A 22,106-nucleotide genomic window follows, 5' to 3' on the forward strand; every position below is an offset into this window, starting at 1 on the left:
AATCTACACAAATTCTACAGATGTTTACTATCAAATTAAAATAAAAAAATTGTCTATTTTTTGGTCCCGATGGTTCACTTTATGAAACTAAACTTAAATGAAACAAGTATGATCAACAAACTTCAAACAAGCTTTGTCAGTAATCCATATAAATATTTAATTAGTTATGTGTTGATACCAAAACTTTAAGTTACATTTATACTACAAATTTACAAGAAAAAACTTACCAATGGATCATGTAATGCTTGATAGCTTACTATTGACATTTACATATTGGTCAGTATGCTTTTGGATGTAATTATGGAGCCTTTCCATAAGGTTTTTTTGATGTAGCTATGGATTTTTCTTTCAGTATGTTTTCCAGATATACTATGGATCCATTATACCTTTCTGATCTAACTACGGACCCTTTACGCTAGTATGCTTTTACATGTTTTCAATGGACCCTTAATTCTAGTATCCTTTCCAATGTTAAGAATGGACCCTTTTGGTTGGTATGCTTTCAAGAAATAGGTTTGATGGTCTTTACAACGTGAACTGGTAATCATATTGATGATTCACAGGTCAAAATTTCAGTCGTCAAAGGTTGAAAATTGACTTGTGAAGAATGAGCCCTTTTGGATAGAATGTTTTATTATGTATCCAGTCGTCCTTATGTAAAATATGACCCCTTTATGGTGTATAGATCAACCTTTTCTGGTCAAAGAATGATTTTCACTTCTTCATAATCAAAATGATTATTCATCATAAAAATTATTCACACTTATGGTATGGTATTTAGCTAAAGTTATATCATCGCAAACTTTACATGCGAAGAATCCACTCTTCCCATCAGTATGCTTTTGAGAGATAACCTTTGTTGGTCTTTACACCATGAAGTGGTAATAACATTAATGATTCACCTTAAATTGTTCAACCGATGGCAATGATATGTTGTCTGTTTTGAAGTCACTATCAGTAATATGACATGTTAATCAGCCCCATCAGTCTAGTATGCTTTATGTAAACAATTGTCCCATTTTGCCAGTATGTTTGTTGATGTGGGAATTGACTCTTTTAGTCGGAAATATGATGGGTCATGATCAAAAATGGACATAAAAATTATTCACTCCTGGTATGGTATTTAGCTAAAGTTATTTCATCGCAAACTTTACATGCGAAGAATCCACTCTTCCTGTCAGTATGCTTCCTGTCAGTATGCTTTCGAGAGATAACGTTTGTTGGTCTTTACACCATGAAGTGGACAAGTGGTAATAACATTGATGATTCACCTTAAATTGTTCAACCGATGGCAATGGTATGTTGTCTGTTTTGAAGTCACTATCAGTAATATGGCATGTTAATCAGCCCCATCAGTCTAGTATGCTTTATGTAAACAATTGTCCCATTTTGCCAGTATGTTTGTTGATGTGGGAATTGACTCTTTTAGTCGGAAATATGATGGGTCACGATCAGAATTGGACATAAAAATTATTCACACTCCTGGTAAGGTATTTAGCTAAAGTTATATCATCGCAAACTTTAGATGCGAAGAATCCACTCTTCCTATCAGTATGCTTCCTGTCAGTATGCTTTTGAGAGATAACGTTTGTTAGTCTTTACACCATGAAGTTGTAATAACATTGATGATTCACCTTAAATTGTTCAATCGATGGCAATGGTATGTTGTCTGTTTTGAAGTCAGTATCAGGTAATATGGCATGTTAATCAGCCCCATCAGTCTAGTATGCTTTATGTAAACCATTGTCCCATTTTGCCAGTATGTTTGTTGATGTGGGAATTGACTCTTTTAGTCGGAAATATGATGGGTCACGATCAGAAATGGACCCTTTTCTCCATCTATAGTGGCTTATGATGATGCTTTGATTCATGGACACATTGTACATGGAGATATAGAAAAGATGCTTAAATGCTTTAGGAGTTTTTGATCAGACTAGTGTAACTGGATTAGCTCCAGATGTTGTCAATTATGTTACTGGTTTTTTGTAGAAATCAAGAGCTAGATAAGGCCTTTGAAATGAAACACCAATTGGTCAAAAAAAGGCGTTTTACCTAATGCTGTTACATATTCATTACTGATCAAAGGCCTTTGTGATCAAAGGAACCTGACTGAAGCTTGTAATGTTTTTCAAGAAGTGTTTAGAATAGGTTTACCACCTGATGAAGGCACATACACCGCTTCGATCAATGTTTATTGTGTAGATGGACATACGAAAGTGCATCACATTTGCATGACGAAATGCTTAATAAAGGCTTGCTCCCTGATGTTGCCACGTACAGTGTGTTGATTAATGGGTTTAACAAGCAATCACAAACTCATGAAGCAACACAGATTCTTTTCCAGTTGGACAACGCGGTTCCAGATGATGTCACTTATAATACATTGATAGAGAACTGTGGCGACATGATAACCTAAAGGATTCTGTATGCTAGTTTTAACGCACAAAGCAGATAAAGTTTTTGATAAGCTGCTGCAACGAAGGCAAGCTCCCACTGATGCTGTTAGTAACGTTATAAAATGGGAATTTAAGGAAATCTTTTAATTTTTACAAAAAGATTAAACCCTAAATGATTACCGCTCTAGTAAATGAACTTATAAGAGGTGAAATGACCACAGAGTCGAGTGAAGTTATACGAAATGTATCAAGTAGTTGTAATTTACTGATGCTGAGCTTGTGAAAGCTCTTGGTGAGATAAACCAGAAACATGGAAACATGGAGGCAGTATTCAAGATTCTTGCAGAGTGGCTAAGGATGGGCTTCTTCCTAGCAGTGGGAGAACTGCTTACGCTCAATGATCATGGACCATCTTGTCTACTACAGAACGCTTAAGGTGAGATCTCTAATGCATTTTGAGTCATAGTTCTTTCTATTGTAGGACCTGTATTGATCATATATCTTAACTTCTCATTTTTTGTGTATTTTATATGTATTTATTAGTTCATCTTTCACATTCATGTAACTCCCTTGTATAAATGGGTTATAAATTATACTCCCCACATGATTGTTGGGTAATTTGTCCTCAAACTATTCACATTGTATAAGTACCCCCCCACACTCACCCACACACATGTTTGCCAGGCCTACCCCATTCTTCTTTATTGAAACTTATTATCCTATGTAGATGGCAAGGTTCTACTCCCGATCCCACAATCTGTTGTTGCTGAAAATCAGTGGAAAATCCCTTATAATTCGTATGAAAGGCCGCTGATCAGAAAAAATTATTATACTTGATGCTTCATTGACTGAAGAAGCCGTTTCTTTAACTTGAAGCAGATTATGACAACTCGTCTATTGAAAGGGTTTACACTCTTTGCAACCAACTTTATCTTGTTACCAAAGGGACAAAGACTGTTTCTGAATACGGTCGAGGTTTAAAGCCATTTGTGACCAACTGTCGGCGATCGGTCATCTTGTTGATGAGAATGACCTATTTCATTGGTTTCTTTGTGGGTTGGGTCCGACTTTTGAAAGTTCTTTTGATTTTCTTTGGTGTACTCAACCTCTCTGATTTATTAGCACTGGCACAGGAAATATTCTTACACGCCATTCATTGCCCGTCCACTCTATCGTGAGCTTTCTCAGCTAATGCATCTGCTCCGCCTATGGCTGGCCGTAGCAGGGCCGGTCATGGCAATCATGGTGGAGGTTACAATGGTGGCCGTGGTCGGGTCGTCGACCACCACATTGTCAGCTTTGTGGCACCAGCTATCATTATGCACATGTGTGTCTCAAATTCTCCACCTTTGCATCTCCAAGTATTCCAAGCGAAGATTTGGCTCAAGCATTTGTGGCCAATTTTCATGTCCCCAACATGGATACTGGTACCTCTGAGCATATGTCATCCACCTCTGAAACTCTTAGTAATAGTTACTCCTCCTGTCACCTTCGGGAATGGTCAATCTCTTCTGTTTCTCACACGGTTTCTTCCCATCTTCCTAACATAATATTTGTCTAAGGATATACTTGTGGTCCCTAATCCATCTAAAATTTTGCTTTGTGTTAGCAAACTCACTCGTGATGATAGTGTGGATGTTCTGTTATCCCATCCTTGCTTTTTTGTCCAGGATCGGAACACTAAGCAAGTACTAGCTCAAGGAAGATCAGAAAATGGGCTATAATGATTCTGAAGCGTTTTTGGCGTCTAACAATTGCCCGCGGGCATCTTTTGATTTATGGCAATCTAGATTTGGACATGCCAATTTTGAGACTCTTAAAATTTGTTACAAAAGTTTGGACATTTCTCTCTTACCGAATCTGTTTTATGCTGTTCTTGTCAAATGTCTAAAAGTCACAAATTGCCTTTTGAAGTAGTCGTCGGACGTGGATTGCATCTTCTCGACTTAATTCGTTATGATGTTTAGAGACCCTTGTCGATTATTTCTCATGATAATTATTGATATTATATTATTTTCATTGATGATTTTCCCCGATTTTTATGGCTTTAACAGCTAGCAAAGAAATCTGATGTGTTTGTGGCAATTGAAAACTTTGTACAATTTCAGACGCAATTCTCAGGGGCTCAATGATCAAGGACAATCTTGTCTAAAATCAAAAGCTAAAGGTAAGATCTCTAATGCATTTTGAGCCATAGTTTTTTCTGTTGTAGGACCTGCAATTCGCTATGTATATGAATATAGTTGTAAATAAAAATCATCTATTTTTTTGTCCTGATGGTTCACTTTATGAAACAACGAAATTCAAATTAGACAAGTATAACCAACAAACTATAAACAGGCTTTGTCTATAATGCATATCATTAGTTATAAGTTGATGCCAAAACTATAAGCAACTTTTATACTATAATCCTTCACAAAAAATACTTACCAATGGACACATGTAATGCTTGATCCTTGATAGCTTACTATTGACATTTACAATGCAACTATGCAAGATATACTGAAAAAACTCCCAAATCATCCAAACTAAAGGCGAATACGCAACATGTAATCCTAACTACTTAAACAAATTCTGATGGAATCAGATATCGAAAACTGAAGTTATGTGAGGCCCACTCAATCTTCTTTGAAGATTTCCCTGTTCGAATCAACTTGAAGCTCTTTAGATAAAACTCAGGCACAGAATGTTCAATCATATCCATGAACCCGTTCATACACAAACTCGAATCTTTCATGTATAGTTCCACTAGTTTTGGGAGAAACAACTTCTGCCCTTTTGGTACTTTAATGTTTGTATAAATGTACTCTTCTTTAGCCACTTCAAGCTCTTGGAAAATGCTCTTTGGCGTGTAGATTCGTACCTATGGAACATGTAAAGAATGAAGAACAAAATAAATGGATGATTACTTCAGACATCATTATTTGAAGATTTAATCCTGTGTACCATGGGATCAGAATGACTTCCAGAACAAAGAGCGAAGTATAAGAGAGGTTGTTCGTGATCTACAGCAAAATCCTTTTGTACATCTCTCGACTTGCACTTAGGCTTTGGAAATAGCAAAGATTGGAGCCACTGCAATCCAAATATATTTGTTAGCTTAATCAGATATACAAACTAGAGGTGCAGCAGCATAAGCAAGTTGGGCGAAATGGGCAGCGGGTCAAAATAGTAATGCTTTTGTAAGTGTTGGAATAGGTCCGTTCGGGTCAGGTTGACCCAAAACACTTTGGGTCACATTTATATTGTGTTCCTAATAAAATAGTATGTATTACATGTTTACATAGTTATAAAATTTCCCTAGTGATCTCAGTTTTTATTAATATGATTTAGGAGTTTTTACGTATTTAAGATGTACTCTGGGTAACTTTTGCCCATTTGACCGTTAAATATAAATTATATTCGTGTCAATCAATTTATATGTAATCGTATGTTCAATCAACACCTCTAAGCTCTGATACAAAATCTGAGATAGCCAGTGAAGCTTACTTGTCCTGGTTGAGGCAGCCTGCATCCAAGTATTGTTCTTTGGATGTCACCAATGCTAATATTATGACCCCCAATATTATAAGAAGCCTGAAATGTGAAAATTTGGAGTTAATTATCATCCAGTAAAGACATGCCTAGGTTACTGAAGTTTGATTTCCAACTAGAATATGTAGTAAACAACAGTGTTTAATTTCTACTCCATTCTTTTACATTGCAAATGTACCATCAACTTACGTTTCAGGGTATACACCAACTCAGGTTATATGCTACATTTACTCATTTACCTTTAGGACTAAAGAGATTCTCTTCAAAGCACCGCGTGGAGTTCCATAAACCAAGAATGCCTGTAACACGAGCATTATTATGAACCAAATGTCCTCGAATCAAGAAAAAAATAAAAAATCAACCAAGTGTTGAATTTTACATGCATTATGAGAGCGTTATGAACATTGATCCAGAAAGCTAGCTTTTCCTCACGTGTCAACGTTCTAGGATCAATCTGTTCTAATTGAGAAACAAGAGACCTGCAAAAAGATTGTGTTCACCACATCATTAAGCATAATTATACTTTTTAGAACCAGAAAGTTGTCCACTGTCCAATACTAACCGATATTTCCGTTCTTTATTCTCAACTTTACTCCATCGATGATCATTTCTGCAGATACCTTTCACCTCAACCACATTTAAGCAAGACTCACTAAATTCCATTGATGGTTCAGAGTCATTATGTATCCATGTTGTTTCTCCTTCACATTGTGGGCTCCACAGAACAAACTCGTCTCTTGGTGAAGAGTTACTAGGTGACGAAAGGAAGCCTTGCTTGACCACAGGCAGATCGGTAAATTGACAGTAAATGGAAGAAATGCACCTAATCATATCCTCAGAAAGACGATTTGCAGACACACAGATATCACGATTCTCAGCTAGACTAATACATGATAAATCATCTGTAGCACGCTGATAAGAAAACAACAGTTACACAATCAAATTATAGTGGCTTTAGACTTTTAGCTAATAATTTAAGGACCGATGAATTATAAAAGGTTTTAATTAGTTACCTCTAGCATTGCTAATGGCAACGAATGGGACGAATCTAGGACTTCTTGAACAATTTTTTCAGGAAGATTTGTTCTCAACGAAAGCGAAGAGTGGCTGCGCTGGACATAAGAATCTTCAATAGGTTCCTTTGATACTGGAATTACATATTCTTGGAAAGCTTTACGATATAGTGAAAGAAGATGCTCTTCCAAATGCTTAACTTCAAATTCCAGTATCGATATCTCCTTGATCAGATCATTAGCAGGCTGATCAACAATAAAAACCAACTTAATTAGAAGAACCAAAAGCTACTAATGTATATGGTCTGATGGGCATAATTAGTCCAAAAAATATTTCGTTTTTTTAATTTCCCCTGTACCTTTAGAAGTGAATTTTCGTTAGTTGGATCATGTAAAAGAGGTTGATCAACGATTGCTTTCTCCAATTCTTTCCGTATGATATACTGATCCTTGAGTTCCTTCTCAAGCTGTAGAATCTGTAAAAACACGTCGAATGGATGATGAATGAATGTAAAAGATTATACTAGCAAATAAGTCTTGAACATTTTACCTCTTTATTCAGCAATTCTTTGGTGTTCTGGAACTGCATTTTTTCAGCTTCTTTGCGATTGTTTACCTCTTTATACTTTAGATGTTGGGAAGCTGTAATGGTGCTCTTGTGTTCATAGATTCTTTGCTCACTTATCAATTCAGAGGACAAAAATGGGTTTATCAGTTAGATATGTGAGCATTTGATATCAGGAGAATGCAAAGAATTTAGAAACTTAGAATGTTTCTAAGAATGCCCATTTCACAAATGCAACTCTAAGAGCAAAAACAATGTCAAATGGAGTATGTATATAACAAACACACGTGTGAAGAATATATATAATGCATACCTCTTACAACGTTTGTGTCTTGTAGCAAATGATTCCATCTTTGCTTCAAAAGAAGTAGTAGTGTAATTATATTGGCGATGGAACCACTTTAATAAAACATCATTACTTGTAAAATAGAGAAAGAACACATAATCTTCTAAAGAGATGTTTCATAAACCATATACATAAACTATATACTTATAATAACATACATATAAACTAATTACTACTCCATTATTTCAGTAGTATTTGACTGTGTAAAAAGAAAAAACTACTTTTTATAACACGCTTATTGCAAAAATTAATGTATCAAGTATACATATATTGGTATCAATAGATAGATAACTCTTATTTCTTATAAACATACATTTATTGCAAAAAGTTAATGTTACATATGATAATGTTATTATATTACATTATCGTATCGACGTGTCATGCAATATAATGTAGTAGAACTTAATGCAAAATGAAATGTAATATAATAACAATAACAAATAATAATAATATAATGTAACGTAGTAATACTAAAATAAATAAATGTTCGTGTATCGACAATAACAAAAGAAAAGCAATACAATTCAAGGAAAATGTCGCATATCAATTAGTTAAAGTGTCTACGTTTTTTTTTAATTAAATTAAATTTTAGTCGCATTACTAGATTATAAACCCGTGTCCAACACTGGACACGAGACTTACGATATTTTCAATATTAGATCTTCATATATTTAAGTCATAAAAATTTATAATTTTGAAGATATACGGTTCTAAATGTTATACTTTGCAAGTTGTAGTACAATAATTACAGGTTCGTCACTGTCATTATTTGCTGAGACATATTAATAGTTGTCGTAGTCATTTCACAAGGCACGTGTTATAATAATTTAGCTATTATACAATGTTTATAAATCAGTTGTACTAATAATGTGATATTATTATGAAAGATAATTAAGAATTAACATATAAACATATTTGTAATCATATACTTGACATTCAAGTATATGTCTTTGATCATGACGCGGATCCATAACACGAATAGATTTATTTTCTATCACATGTCCTGTGATAGATAGATAACGATAGGATTATTCATATTCTTTGATAACAATTAGGAAATTCTTGATTTGAGTGACAATTGTAACTTTAAACATTAATACGCAAAACTAATAGAGAAAATTGTGTACCTTTTTTATTGAGAGATAGAATGAATCTTGAATAATGTTCATATTAATTTAGATTTAATATATAAGTAACTCTCTGTTGTAAATCGTGTTTTGTTCTGTGACCGTCTCATATTATGTGATTCCTATTATGTTTCGGATAACGATGTTGTATATTGTCATCTTTTATTGTGTTTAGGATAGGTATCTAGAGTTCATATTGTTTTAATATTAATAATTAATATATATAATTTATAAAAATGTAATCTAATATATTAATAATTTAAACGCTATTATCAATATTGTATGTACAACATTTATAGGTATCAATTTATAATATTTTCTTATAAGTTAATATTTATCTTTAGTCGTGTAATCGACATTGATATTTATATGTGCAAATCTATATTTATTTATATAATAAAAAGTCAAGAAAACTCAAAATTGAAATTTTAAAAAAATCGAGAGATGTGATTGCGTGGATTGTTTATAACATTTTAATGATTAGATGAATTATCAAAATATATAAATTTAAGTGTAAAAAATGTAAGTGAAAAACAAATTTAAAAGAATATATTTCTAGAACATTGAACATATATATTGTATTTAATCTTTTGAAATAATTTTTTTTTGATAATATTTCATATGTTGAAGTTATTTTTAATTAATTAAATGACTAAAAACTTTTAAAAAATCTGATCAAGTTGATGGCTAAAAATATATACAATTAAAAGTTCAGTGCTAAAAAGTATAATTTATTGATGAAAAAAATTATAAATTAATGAGACTTTTATACAAATATTAATATAAATACTAATATAATAATATATTTGGATAATATTTATTAGAATTTATTAAATTAAATGATAACATAAGCAAAATTTAATTTGATAAAATTGAATGATTTAATTGGTTAATAAGTTATTAGTTTAAATATCTGTCTTTCATAAAGTAGAATTTATGGATTTAGGATAGAGATTTGTAGTTTTTATTGTGATTAAAATTTTTATAGTTCATATTGTGTATTTATTTTTTAATAGATATTAAATATTTATTTTTTATAGTTCATAATTATTCAATCTAAGTTATTAATATTATACATTTGAATGGGAGTTGATTTATCTTAGATACACGTAAACAATGTAGTCTAAGATTAATACTATAAATTTTTAATACTTTTGATAACCTAATGTTTATCTAAGGACATAAGTAGTCGACATCTATAGCTATAAATTTATTTATTTATATAATAAAAGTAAAAGAAAGTCAAAATTGAAAATTTGAGGAAATCAAAAGTTGTGATTGGTTAATAAATTATTAGAGCAACTAGTATAATAAAAGATCATCCTATTACATTAATATCATTCTCATCTAGATCCAAAATTTTCAAATTTTATAAATGCATTTTCATTATAAATTAAGTACAACTCATTACTTATATGGAAAAATGAGTATGAGTCTGTTATGCATCTAACTTGAGTGAAAAACTTTTTATATATTAATTTTTTAATATTTTGAATAAATGTATGGGTCTCATGATTTTTATGATTTAAAAGAAGATATGTGAGGAGTTTTTCACCCAACTTAAGTACCCAACAGTCTCATATTCTTATCCCCAAATTATATACGATTATATGCTTTCATTTGATAATTCAAACCTTTTTTACTTTAATGGTCGATTCCTTTTTCTTCAGAATCTTATACTTTGAAAAAGATTATAGCATTCACTTTTTATTTATATTTTACTTTGTCACATTTAATTATTCAATCGTTTTCTCACAACATATATAAGCTTTTAGTATTTTACCAATACTATTGATGGTGACAATATTAAGTGATATAGGTTAATGTAACATCATCCTTTGCCATAGTGAAAAATAATTTGATTTTAAAAGTATCAAATAAAAATGTTTAAAATAGTTAATAATGTCCAAGGGTATTTTAGGACTTTTCACTATCTATCTTGAAATTGAGAGATGGCAAAATGCACATTTAGCGACGTCATTTCATGTTAAAAATATTTTTAGTAGGATTAATTAAGAGATTATATCATTTAATTAATAATCTTATATCATCCTTTGCTACCGTGAAAAATAATTTGAATTCTAATTCCGTCGACCAAATGGAATCAAATTAAGCACACCCTAATATATATACTAATCACCCCGTAGATAAATAAACCACTCAAAAGAAATATATTTATATAACTTGTAGAAATGTTAAATTGGTTAAAACAAAACAATGTAACGTTTGATCACGATGACTATACCAGTTTTCGAAAGTGATGTTACGTTTGTTTATGCGCCTTTTGCAAAGTGTTGGCTTTTATTTCTCTTTCTTTTGCATCAAAAGAAGTAATGCACGTCCATACAAATTGCCAATATCCAATGTGTAGTGTTTGGCATATAATGCTAGATTATGTACGTCTCACCAACAATAACTTTACAAGTTCTTTATTCTTTTACACTTTGTGCAATTAGGCAGCAAAGAATGATAAACCGAAATGTTTTTTTTTTCTTTGAAAAGGCAACTGAAATGATTTGACCTACTACTAACTCAAAAGAAAATGATAGATCGACGACGGTAGTGTAATGAAGCAACCCTATTATTAATTAGCTTTTAATTATAAAGAAACGATAACATGTCCACGTAATTTGGACCATGCATGATATTCAAGATTTTAAGCTAGGTTGCTTAATAAGTATTAAGAGTTTGTGAGTTCAAGTTTTATTTGAAAATTAGGTCGAATGCGTGTATATATATAAAACTTATTTCTGTTTAGTGAATATATATCTTTAGAAAAGTGAATTTTGACTCGTTATAAAACACCTTAGCTGTTGGTTAAATGAAGATAATTAAAAATGCAACTTGGAAAATATATACATTTCTAACTTACCAACCACAAATTTTGATAAGGAATAATGTTGATGAAGATAAACCAACGTAAATATTGTGAATCTAAATAGCTAATCTCACTAAAACCATTCTCAAAAGTGTTTACAAGTAGTGTTACTACATTTATATATGACTAGAAAGCTACCAACGTAACTTGGCGGTGGGTGATGATAACAGCGGTGATGACAATAGCGGTGTTAAAAGGGGTAGGCGTATTAGGAAGTGTGTCGGTAATGGTATGTTTATTAAGGGTTGAAAGATGTATGTTGTATATAATTTTGTTAAAGGTATTATGAGTATATATTCGACGGATATATTTAATTGGTAAATAAAGGAGATGACGTAATTGGTGCGAGTTGTTTTTTATTTTTTATTTTTATCCTTTTTGTATTCTTCATCGTTCGAGTTTCAAGAAGTATCTAGGTCCAAGTTGATTGTGGTGTGACTAGATATCGTTTTGTAATTGTAAGAGTTTGTATGATCTTGTAACTTGGGCTTTTAGTTAATTGCTAAATGCCCCTGTATATTACAGTATATTTTACTTGTTAAAAAAAATTAAAAAAAAAAAAGAAAAGAAGATGGCAGTTTGGGTAGGTTTTTTTTTTCTTTGGAGAGAAATTTGGAGGGAATATGATGTGATCCAACATGATTCTAATGAATGTTTGACAATTGTGTATCAACCGAATGACAAGTTAACTTTAAAACCGATCGAGCATGACAAATAACTTTAGAATTAAAATTGATTGACGTTTTAACTTAGTGATGATCGATATATTTAGTCAATCGTATAAACCGAGCATGATTATACCAAAAGATATATCGAATGTAATAAACATCTACAATATTGTAGATTCATGGAAAACAAAAAGGAGCGAGCCTTAAAAGGGGTGAAAGTTGAAAGTCAAATGCAAAGTAAAGCAAAGCAAAAAGCATTGAAAAGAAGTTGACTGTTTAGGGTAATAGTCTTGCCTTTTGTCTAATTCCAACTATAAAGTTCTCCACTAGGTCGTTGTTGATGAGATATTAATATTGGTGCACCAATTAAGATCCCATTTTTCTGGGCTGGAAAACACAAATATTACTAAACTTTTTATATATATAGCACCTCCCAAGAAAATAAAGTTAACCATTCACAACCCGATAGCATCAACACTTTTCGGTTGTATAATAAAAGTTGAAATAAAGAAAATCTGCATGAACTTTGTTTCTTATGCACATTCACTTAGCATCATTTAATTTATATAATTTTTTATATTATGTACGTAGTGTGATATTAGCACGGCATTGTCGAACACACTTCCAATTTCCATAATAACGCTGAGGCACGTACATTTTGAGTTATATATCCGGATCCATAGTCAGTTAATCATGTGACAAAGTTATTGAGGGTAAAATGGCATATATTAATATTGAAAATGGATATTTGTTTGGGATCAAACTAAAAGAATAAATGAATAATGTATGGAGATACTTAGTGTAGTAGAACGAATGAGATTTATATATCTTATGATGTGGTAGACGTCTACGAGAATCCTGATCGAATTGGGTTCGAGTAGACATGATGAAAATGAATTTGACATAAACTTTTACCACAAGGCACAAACTTACATTCGTAGACAAGTACCATATCGGAACTATGTTTGGGCCAAATTCAAAACCGGTAAGGGTGTATTTCGGTATAGTTGGCTGGTCCCAAAAACCATAGTATGTGCACAGGGATGGAGCCAGAAATTTTTTTACAATGGGGCAAATTTAGAAGTCGTTTTTCATATTTATAAGAGTCGTATACGATAATATTAAACGCAATTGGGTCCTAGCTAGAGAATAAAAAATAGACAACTAAAAGAAATGATGTTACTAGCTAATCTCATGAATATTAATTAAAAAAAAACCCAAAATATATAAGTTTGTATGAAACAATTAGTTTTTTCTTACATTTAGTAGTTGGTTGTACTACACATTTATATACTTACTCAAATAAAGAAATTGCTTTCTTCAAGTTGTTTTTTTTTTTCTAAACTCAAGCTATACTATCTCAATGAATATATTTATCTCAAAACTAATGCTTCAAATACCAATGACTTTCAAATAATACACTTATGACAACGAAAATAACATTTGTATGTATTTCAGTTCCCTTTTATTTTTTATTATTTTTTTTGAAGAAAAATTATAAATATACTATTTAAATTGAAAAAATTTACATTGTACCAAGATTGGAGTGGGGGCAGCTGCCCACACTGCCCCCACCTTAGCTCCGTCCTTGTATGTGCGTAGATGGGTTTGATCTCATATTTTGTGGGAGTGCTATCAATGATATATAAATGGGTATGTAAGGCTTTACCCAACCCAAACTAGTTTTTACTGCCATATTAACATCACATCATATTTTATTTCCGAAAATATTAATACCAATTATACTTCTTTCTTAGTTTTTCAAAACTATCTTTATATATCATCATTAATAAAATAAAAAAAAACACAAATCTATCTTTTTAGCGTTTCCAAAACATTAAAAAAAAACTTAAAGACAAATAGGACACATGTTTGGAAAAACTCAAAGATGTATACCATAATATTTTATTTGATAGACAATTGAATTCGTCTCAAATTTTAACAACGAAGTTTTTGTAAAAAATTTATTAAAAAGAATTTAAAAAATAGAAATATAATAAAAGGGATTTTTTTTTTAGGTAGCTTTTCTAGTTTTTTAGAAAATAATAATAAAAAGTGAAGAAAAATATAAAATGGAATCCAACTAAAACTGTATGTCGCTATACTCATTTACATACATAGATACATACAACGTTTTGTCGATCCATGCATACATATCTTTTTATTATGGGCAAATCATCCGAACTGCAGCTGTTCGGATCTTTGGAATAGCTGCCCTCACATTCAATGGGACTTATAATTATTTATTCATCAAACATTTAGGATCATTTTCCCATATTTTAATTATATATACAGTACATAATAAGGTGTTTGGTATTAGGATTGGCAAACTTTTGGTATTTGTTGATTTGATATTATTTTCAAAACAGAAAAGTATATTTTATATGATACTTTTAGATAATACTCGTATAAAACAAGCATTAAAATAAAATAAATAATAAATAAGTTTTTCACCATTAAAAATCATCGTGCATCAATTTTATCAATGATCAAAAAATTAAGATCTTGCCATATATATTTTACTCTATTCAAGAACTTTAGCTTAATGGTCATCAGGTAGTGAAACAAAGCCCCTAAATGTGTATACATTACGGGTTCGAGTCTTGCAAACATAGGGTTTTTCCTAATTATTTGGGTTTCCTCTTTAAAGGTATTTAGGGATGATCGTGTGACTGCCGCTGATTACAAAAGGTGGTGTCGTGAATGATTTTAATTGCATTTCAAAAAATATATATATATTTTATTCCGTAATTTAATGTTTGTTTTAAAATAATAAACCCCTTGATATTATACCGGTTTAATATTGATAGACAATTGAACTTTGACAACGAAATTTTTATGAAAAAAAAGTGATTAAAAAGATTTTAAAAAATAGACATAATAATAAAAAGGGATTTCTTTTGGTAGCTTTTTTTTCTAGTTTTCCTGAAAATAATACGAGTACTAATAAAGGTGAAGAAAAATGTAAAATAGAATCCAACTAAAATTGTATGTCTGTGACTGTATACATACAGCGTTCTGTCGATCCATACATTCATATCTCTTTCCTGAAGTTTCAGGATGTTTGGGTAAGAATCACTGTCGTCCGTTCCGCATAAAAAAACCCCAACCCAAAAAACACATTATTCAGGTAAATTTCACCTTACTTTTTTCTATTATCTATATATATATATATATACTTACGACGATTGAATCTCATTGTTTTTTTTAATGATTATTCCCTTTTGAGACTTTGCTCTTTTTTTTTCTTTATCTGAAGTTAATGATGTCATCAGGTCTAAAAGTACCTGAGAAAAAGTACACTTTGTTTTTATTTGATTAAGGTTGCATGTGTATAGAATATTATTAATTATTATATATCTACATGTTGTATTTAATTTGTTTATTTTGTCTGATAGATATGCAAATTGGGTTGTTTAGTTCAGTCTGAAAATAACAGATTTTAGCTGTGTTTGTGTTTATTACTATTGTTTGTTTCGACCAACACTAAATGTTTGATATAATTTCACGGTGAGAGCTTTTCTACATGACTACATATATACAAGAGGAATTTGAACTTGAAAAGATTGTTACTTTAGCTTTTTATGTATGGGACTTGTTTTGAAAGGAGTAGAGTTTGAAGTGTGAAAGGTTAAAATAGGAACTGAAACAGGAAGAGAACACTAGATACGATATGCATTATATATTAGCGAATACATACATGATGCATGTATGTGTTTAACTACCACCAAAGTGTCATAGTGGTCAAGCATCTTGAAATGGTGGCCGAGGAAACGATCTAGAAATGGTCACGGGATATCTTGGGTAGGCCGCATACATTTGAGTCATCCTTCCCGTGTAACCTGAACAGAAAACACCTCCTCCGTTTATAAATGTATCTATTCATGTGTAAGCGGAAGGAGAGATGCATGTGCACGAGTCATGAAGCTTTCAGAGGTGGAGTTGTTTGTGCATATGCAGGGTGTAAGAATGGTTGAAGTAGGCAACAAATATGCAATATTGCATTGTGCAAATGTCAATTACAAAACATTAGGTAAATTAACAACTTCAAATTAACACATTAGTAGGAATGGGAAAAAAGTGCAATCAATATATATAGCCTTACATGATACATTAACCCAACAGTTAATTCATATAACCATACTGGTATGTACCAATGATGCTAATTATCTACCAAGTACATGTACTAACAGTTTTGATTGGCCATAACCAAATTTTTATAGTATTAAATGCAACATTTACTAGTAGGTTTAGTTGGTCCATGAGTCCATCACCGAAGCCTTTTTTGGAGTCACACAAGTATCTTCAGTTTATCTACCAACCAATGAAATGCCCTGATGTGGGGAACTTAAGCTCAACATAATACGATGTCAGGCTGAGTGATGCTTGAGAGCACGTATTCTGCATTTTTGAGTAGGTTTGTATGTGTCAACCTGATCATACATCTTACCATGTCCAGTCCAAGAAAATCCAAAGTAAGTATTATTTTTTTTGTGGGGGGAGGGGACCATGCAATAACCTATGGTACATACATTATCCCCTTCACATTGCACGAAGACTAGTAATCTTCTACTAATTATTAATGGTTATATATCGACCGGAAACTATAATACAATAGCACAGCCTCCATTGCCTCTATAATTTTTTTTAGTGAAGTTATATGTGTGTTCTGGTTAACCAAAGGCCTGCTGTTTTTTTCTCTGTGTGTATTACTAGCTGTTTAATGTAAAAAAAACCTGTTCTCTATATGTATTGCTACACAGTATCAAGGCTCTTTTTTTTTTTCCGTGGTGAAAACTTTTTATTGGATGTTGCTTGCGATCACTTATCAAACATATTTGTCATTCTTTTTTATCCCACATTATCTATTTAACCAGTATGTGCGGTTAAAGCTTCTGATTTTTTTTAGAACAATAATTAGAGAGTAATTATTTATTCAAACTTTAATTACTTTACTGAAGTAGATGATCAGTTATTTTCGATTTTTATCATTTAGAAAGCTCGTTAGAAGATCGTTTAATGACACTTTCATGTAGATAGAATTGTAAATAGGAATTTGTCATGTAGACTTTACATTTAGAGCACTTGCAAAGAATCATTCTGCATTCAGAACTTGCTTTAGAAGGAGCCTCTAAATTATATGGGCGTAGTGTATTGTCCAATACTCAAATCTGTAAAAAAACAGTCTGGATAGTTATGGTGACAGTTTTGTTGTTCCAGTTTCAATCTTTCCATATATGATGTGTTATCGAGTTTTATTAGAAAGTGATACAGTTTGGAAGCTGCAATTCCGAACCAATCTTAGGTAAAAGTCCGGATGGTTAGATATGGTGACAGAGTTTTCCAATTTCTATCTTTCTTCTTAGATGTATTATCAATTTCATGAGAGAAAGTTTGGCTAATTTTGATCCAATGTTAGGTAATTGGGTCACCTTGGGTTCATATGTGTTCCATATAGTGATATAGAGTCATATGGGTAAATATTACTAGCTTAACTAAAATGAAACAGATCAGATGAGGAGAATGGCCCTTAAGTTCCCCAAAGTGTATTGAAATGCATATGCCATGCCCAAAGTATTTCGTGGCCCAGCCTCTTTTTAGCGGTTACCCAACCCGCCTAGTTTGTCACCTATAACAAATTCATAGTAATGATGGTAAGGAAATTGCTAATCCACATATTACTGTGTCTTCAGTTCTTTGTTTTTTGCACTTGTGATTTGTGGATCCCAACAAGTGTTGATGTTTGGATGTGATTTTGCCATATGTAAATTGTATTATTGAAAGGATCTACTATTTTTTACTTTAGCTGTGCTTGATTAGAAAAAAGCTCTATGATTAGGACATAGTAAATGATAGCTTAACTGCACTACGTCACTTCCTCTGATATCTGTATTTTTATGCATTATTGTTATTTACATGACTGATTACTGTTTTGGTGTAGCTGTGTGGTTTTCCTAGGTTATGCTGAGTTGGAGTAGCATTAATGTGGATTGTTGGGGTTATCACAATGTATTTTTTCGTTCCATATGGTGATAAGTATTCATTGGATGCGTCTTTAAGTGCTATATATTATTTCTGAGCATGCTTGATTTTGAAACTGTGTTTGATGGCTGTACCATTGTGTGAAGTGATATTTCCAACTTGTACTAAGGCTCCTTTCAAATCTTTTCTGCAGAAACAATTCATCTCATGTCATAATTCTGTGAGGAGTCAATAAGTTCCTTTCACATCTTGTTATCATGGTGCAGGTTTTCATGAAACTTGACCTACTATAATCGAGGGATAGAACATCTTGACTGAGTTTTCTAGAGTTGTTGAAAGAGGTATTGTAATTACTTTAGGACAATTTTGGAAATTGTGGAGAGAAGATGGAAGTTAACAGTAATAGATCAGAAACATGTGTTTTAACTCCATTGAGATTCTTAAGGGGTGTCTGCTGTTTGATAGTGTTGCTTTCTACGGCATTTGTGATTTTAGTGTACTGTGGTTTTCACACAGCTGTTATTGTAAGACTTTTCAGTATCCATTATAGCAGGAAAACGACTGCATTTTTCTTTGGCAGTTGGCTAGCTTTGTGGCCTTTATTGTTTGAGAAAATAAACAAAACAAAGGTAGTTTTTTCTGGTGAAACCGTGCCTGCAAAGGAAAGAGTCTTGATCATTGCTAACCATAGAACTGAGGTTGACTGGATGTACTTGTGGGATTTTGCCTTGCGTAAGGGACGGTTAGGGTACATTAAATATGTTCTCAAGAGCAGTTTGATGAAGTTACCTGTATTCGGTTGGGCTTTTCAGATTTTGGAGTTCATTTCAGTGGCAAGAAAGTGGGAAATAGATGAGTCACCTATGCGCCATATGCTTTCAACCTTTAAGAATTATCAAGATCCTCTCTGGCTTGTTGTTTTTCCTGAGGGCACCGACTTCACGTAATGCCTTCATGAAACTTTTGTTTTAGGTGTTGTATAAGTGATGTCTAGAGATGGAAAATGAGGTTTGGCGGGTAGGGTAATGGGTCAAATGGGTTTTCTTTTATACAGATTGAAGCAAGAAAGGTTGGGTTTGGGCCGGTAATACTAATTTTGAGTATGCTTTCAGCATTACCCCTCAGATGAAACCTTTTCAGCTCATGATTTCCTACACCAGGAGAAAAGTGAACTTAGTTGATTTGTTCAGAATATTCAAATTGTTCATAAACAACCAGTGTGTCAAATACTCAAATTGATTACAAAAGTTATATCATTTCAATAACAATCTAATACCTGAATAACATGATTTTGGAGGTTTTATACAATTAAAATATTTCGTTGGCCTTTATCTAGTTTTAGTATTGTGTTTCCGTTAGAGGAAAAAATAACTTGAATCTACCCATTCACAAATAAAGGTCAAAAGTGCCACCATTAGAGTGTCTTTTGGAAGAAGTGAATGATATCTCATCTACAGAAATTCCATTAAGAATATGCTACAGTATTAACTATGCATATTGATCTTTAGCGGCACCTTTTCTTTGTATTTTTAGTATATTTTAGCTTATATATGATCGTATATTTATTCTGTTGCAGCGAACAGAAGTGCATTCGTAGCCAAAAGTTTGCTTCTGAAAACGATCTACCTATCTTACATAATGTCCTGCTCCCAAAAACAAAGGGTTTTACTGCTTGTTTTGATGAACTAAGGGGCTGCTTGGATGCAGGTGTTTACTTACCCATTTTCTCAACTTTTAAATTTATAATGTGTTCTTCATTGGTTCTTTGAGGTTGTCTAATAAAGAGCATATGTTGGTTGGTTGGTAAATAATCAAGTTAAGCATTTGGGGGTTGGATGTTCATTAGCTATGTTATAAATTTCTTGTTACAAGTAAGATCGCAGTCATATGTTTTTACATTAACGTGCTTCTAAATATTTATTGTTGATTATATATTGCAGTTTATGATATCACCATTGGGTATAAAAACCGATGCCCAACTTTCTTAGATAATGCCTTTGGGGTTGCCCCATCTGAAGTTCATATTCATGTTCAGCGTATTGGAGTGAACGATATTTCAACATCTGAAGAAAAGGTTAGTTCTTGGTTAATTGACAGATTTTCCATAAAGGACAAATTGCTCTCAGATTTTTACTCGCAAGGCTGTTTCCCTCACCAAGGAATAGAAGGAGACCTTCCTACTATACCGTGCTTAGTTAACGCATTTGGGGTGATCACCTTGACCTCTGCATGTATATTCTTAACCATTGTCTCATCATTGTGGTTCAAAGTATACATATCATTGGTGTGTGCATATCTAGGATCGGCTACTTATTTTAATATCCGGCCATCACCCATTTTCACCTTGTAAAACGTGTTCGTTAATGTATGCAATAGACAATTTGACTGAAGCAGTATCTTCATTGATAATAATATGGGCCTCTCATCCTTGATGCACATACTCTTTTTTTTCTTTCTTTTTTGTATATTTTTTAAATATTTTCACTGGTGAATACCAGTAAGAACACACATTGCTGAGCTCTTGATCACCTCAAAAACCATAGTACCGATCAAGATCAAGGAGGACCTTTACTGAAACTCGGATGCAAAATCCAAAAAGATATGCAGCTTTTGTTGCAATGGTTAGAATCAAACATCACTCTTAATTACCTGATTGCTTCGAATTTTGTATGATTTATGTATGATGCTATAATCTCTTGGGTTTCTCTCTTCTCTCTCTCTCCACTCTCTGCTCTCTCATCTCTAACGGCTATTTCTCCTCGATCTTAGATCGGAGATTGAGCCTATGATTTTGAGATCCAGATCGAGTATTAGAGGTTGAGAGTTTGAGATCGAGATTATTTCCATCCGGTTAAAGCTTCCACTTCGGTGGATCTAATCATATTTTTTACACTCTTTGGGTCGGAGGTCCCTTCCAATTCGGTGGATCTGGAAGCAGCTTTTCTACCGTTGTGTAGGGGTAAGGTTTGTCTACATCTTACATCCCCTGTACCCCAGCGTTTGCCGGGATTGGATACTGTTGTCGTTGTCGTTATGTATGATGCTATAGTGAAAACATTGACTTTGGATCTATGTTTGACCTCTTGCAACCGTATATACCTGATTACTTACATTGCCTACAATGATAATATATTTATCTTTCCCACAAAAATCCTCCATGTCACCATCAATCTTTCATGAACGATTTTGTACGATTTATATATCAAAATATGGTGCTTTAGTAAAAACATCGACTTTGGATCTATGTTTGACCCTCTTGCAACCACATATTCCTGTTTGCCACTTGAATGTTAATGAGACAAAGGAAAAACCATGTCCAAATACCATGTTCTCCTTTTCCTATTAAGTCACGAGAACATATGTAGTCACAAAATACCATCTTAATTTATGGTAAGTTTTAGTGGATATTATTTATCAACTCTGTACCAATGCAAGTAATATGTATGCTTATATAATATTGGGAATATATTAACTTATTCGTCGTTTTTTTGGAAATATATTTACCAAATAGATAAGAATGACAATTAAAAATGAGTAGATCACAATTCTAAGTGAGCCCGTGATGAATAACGTCAAGTATGCCAGCAACCACCACCC

The 22,106-nt window shown here is 32.4% G+C and overlaps 2 protein-coding genes and 1 long non-coding RNA gene across 6 annotated transcripts; 2 read left to right on the forward strand and 1 right to left on the reverse strand.

The window, feature by feature from the left end:
• Positions 1-717: 717 nt before the first annotated feature.
• Positions 718-5,811, forward strand: LOC122595693. Of its 2 annotated transcripts, none has more exons than XR_006323249.1 (3): positions 718-2,832; positions 4,451-4,563; positions 5,214-5,811. It is a non-coding gene; the product is annotated as an uncharacterized LOC122595693 (long non-coding RNA). The 2 variants fall into 2 exon arrangements; XR_006323250.1 differs by having other exon boundaries at positions 721-2,832; positions 4,505-4,563.
• On the reverse strand, positions 4,897-7,999 carry LOC122595692. Its single transcript, XM_043768116.1, has 10 exons — positions 7,822-7,999; positions 7,494-7,623; positions 7,303-7,419; positions 6,944-7,189; positions 6,493-6,842; positions 6,310-6,409; positions 6,170-6,229; positions 5,886-5,972; positions 5,343-5,471; positions 4,897-5,259 (listed from the first exon to the last, which is right to left on the reverse strand). Exons 1-10 carry the CDS (start codon positions 7,857-7,859, stop codon positions 4,960-4,962), a joined length of 1,557 nt encoding a protein of 518 aa, XP_043624051.1. The 5' UTR covers positions 7,860-7,999; the 3' UTR covers positions 4,897-4,959.
• A 7,465-nt stretch (positions 8,000-15,464) lies between these two features.
• Positions 15,465-20,945, forward strand: LOC122596417 (probable 1-acyl-sn-glycerol-3-phosphate acyltransferase 5). Of its 3 annotated transcripts, none has more exons than XM_043768990.1 (4): positions 15,465-15,657; positions 18,703-19,452; positions 20,086-20,216; positions 20,450-20,945. In XM_043768990.1, the coding sequence occupies exons 2-4, from the start codon at positions 18,896-18,898 to the stop codon at positions 20,857-20,859; spliced, it is 1,098 nt and encodes a 365-aa protein (XP_043624925.1). In that variant the 5' UTR covers positions 15,465-15,657; positions 18,703-18,895; the 3' UTR covers positions 20,860-20,945. The 3 variants fall into 3 exon arrangements, with proteins under 3 accessions (XP_043624925.1, XP_043624927.1, XP_043624926.1); XM_043768992.1 differs by having other exon boundaries at positions 18,776-19,452; XM_043768991.1 differs by lacking the exon at positions 15,465-15,657 and having other exon boundaries at positions 17,940-19,452.
• Positions 20,946-22,106: the final 1,161 nt, after the last annotated feature.

This window comes from Erigeron canadensis, chromosome 4 (genome assembly GCF_010389155.1).
Source record: "Erigeron canadensis isolate Cc75 chromosome 4, C_canadensis_v1, whole genome shotgun sequence".
NCBI classification, from domain to species: Eukaryota; Viridiplantae; Streptophyta; class Magnoliopsida; order Asterales; family Asteraceae; genus Erigeron; species Erigeron canadensis.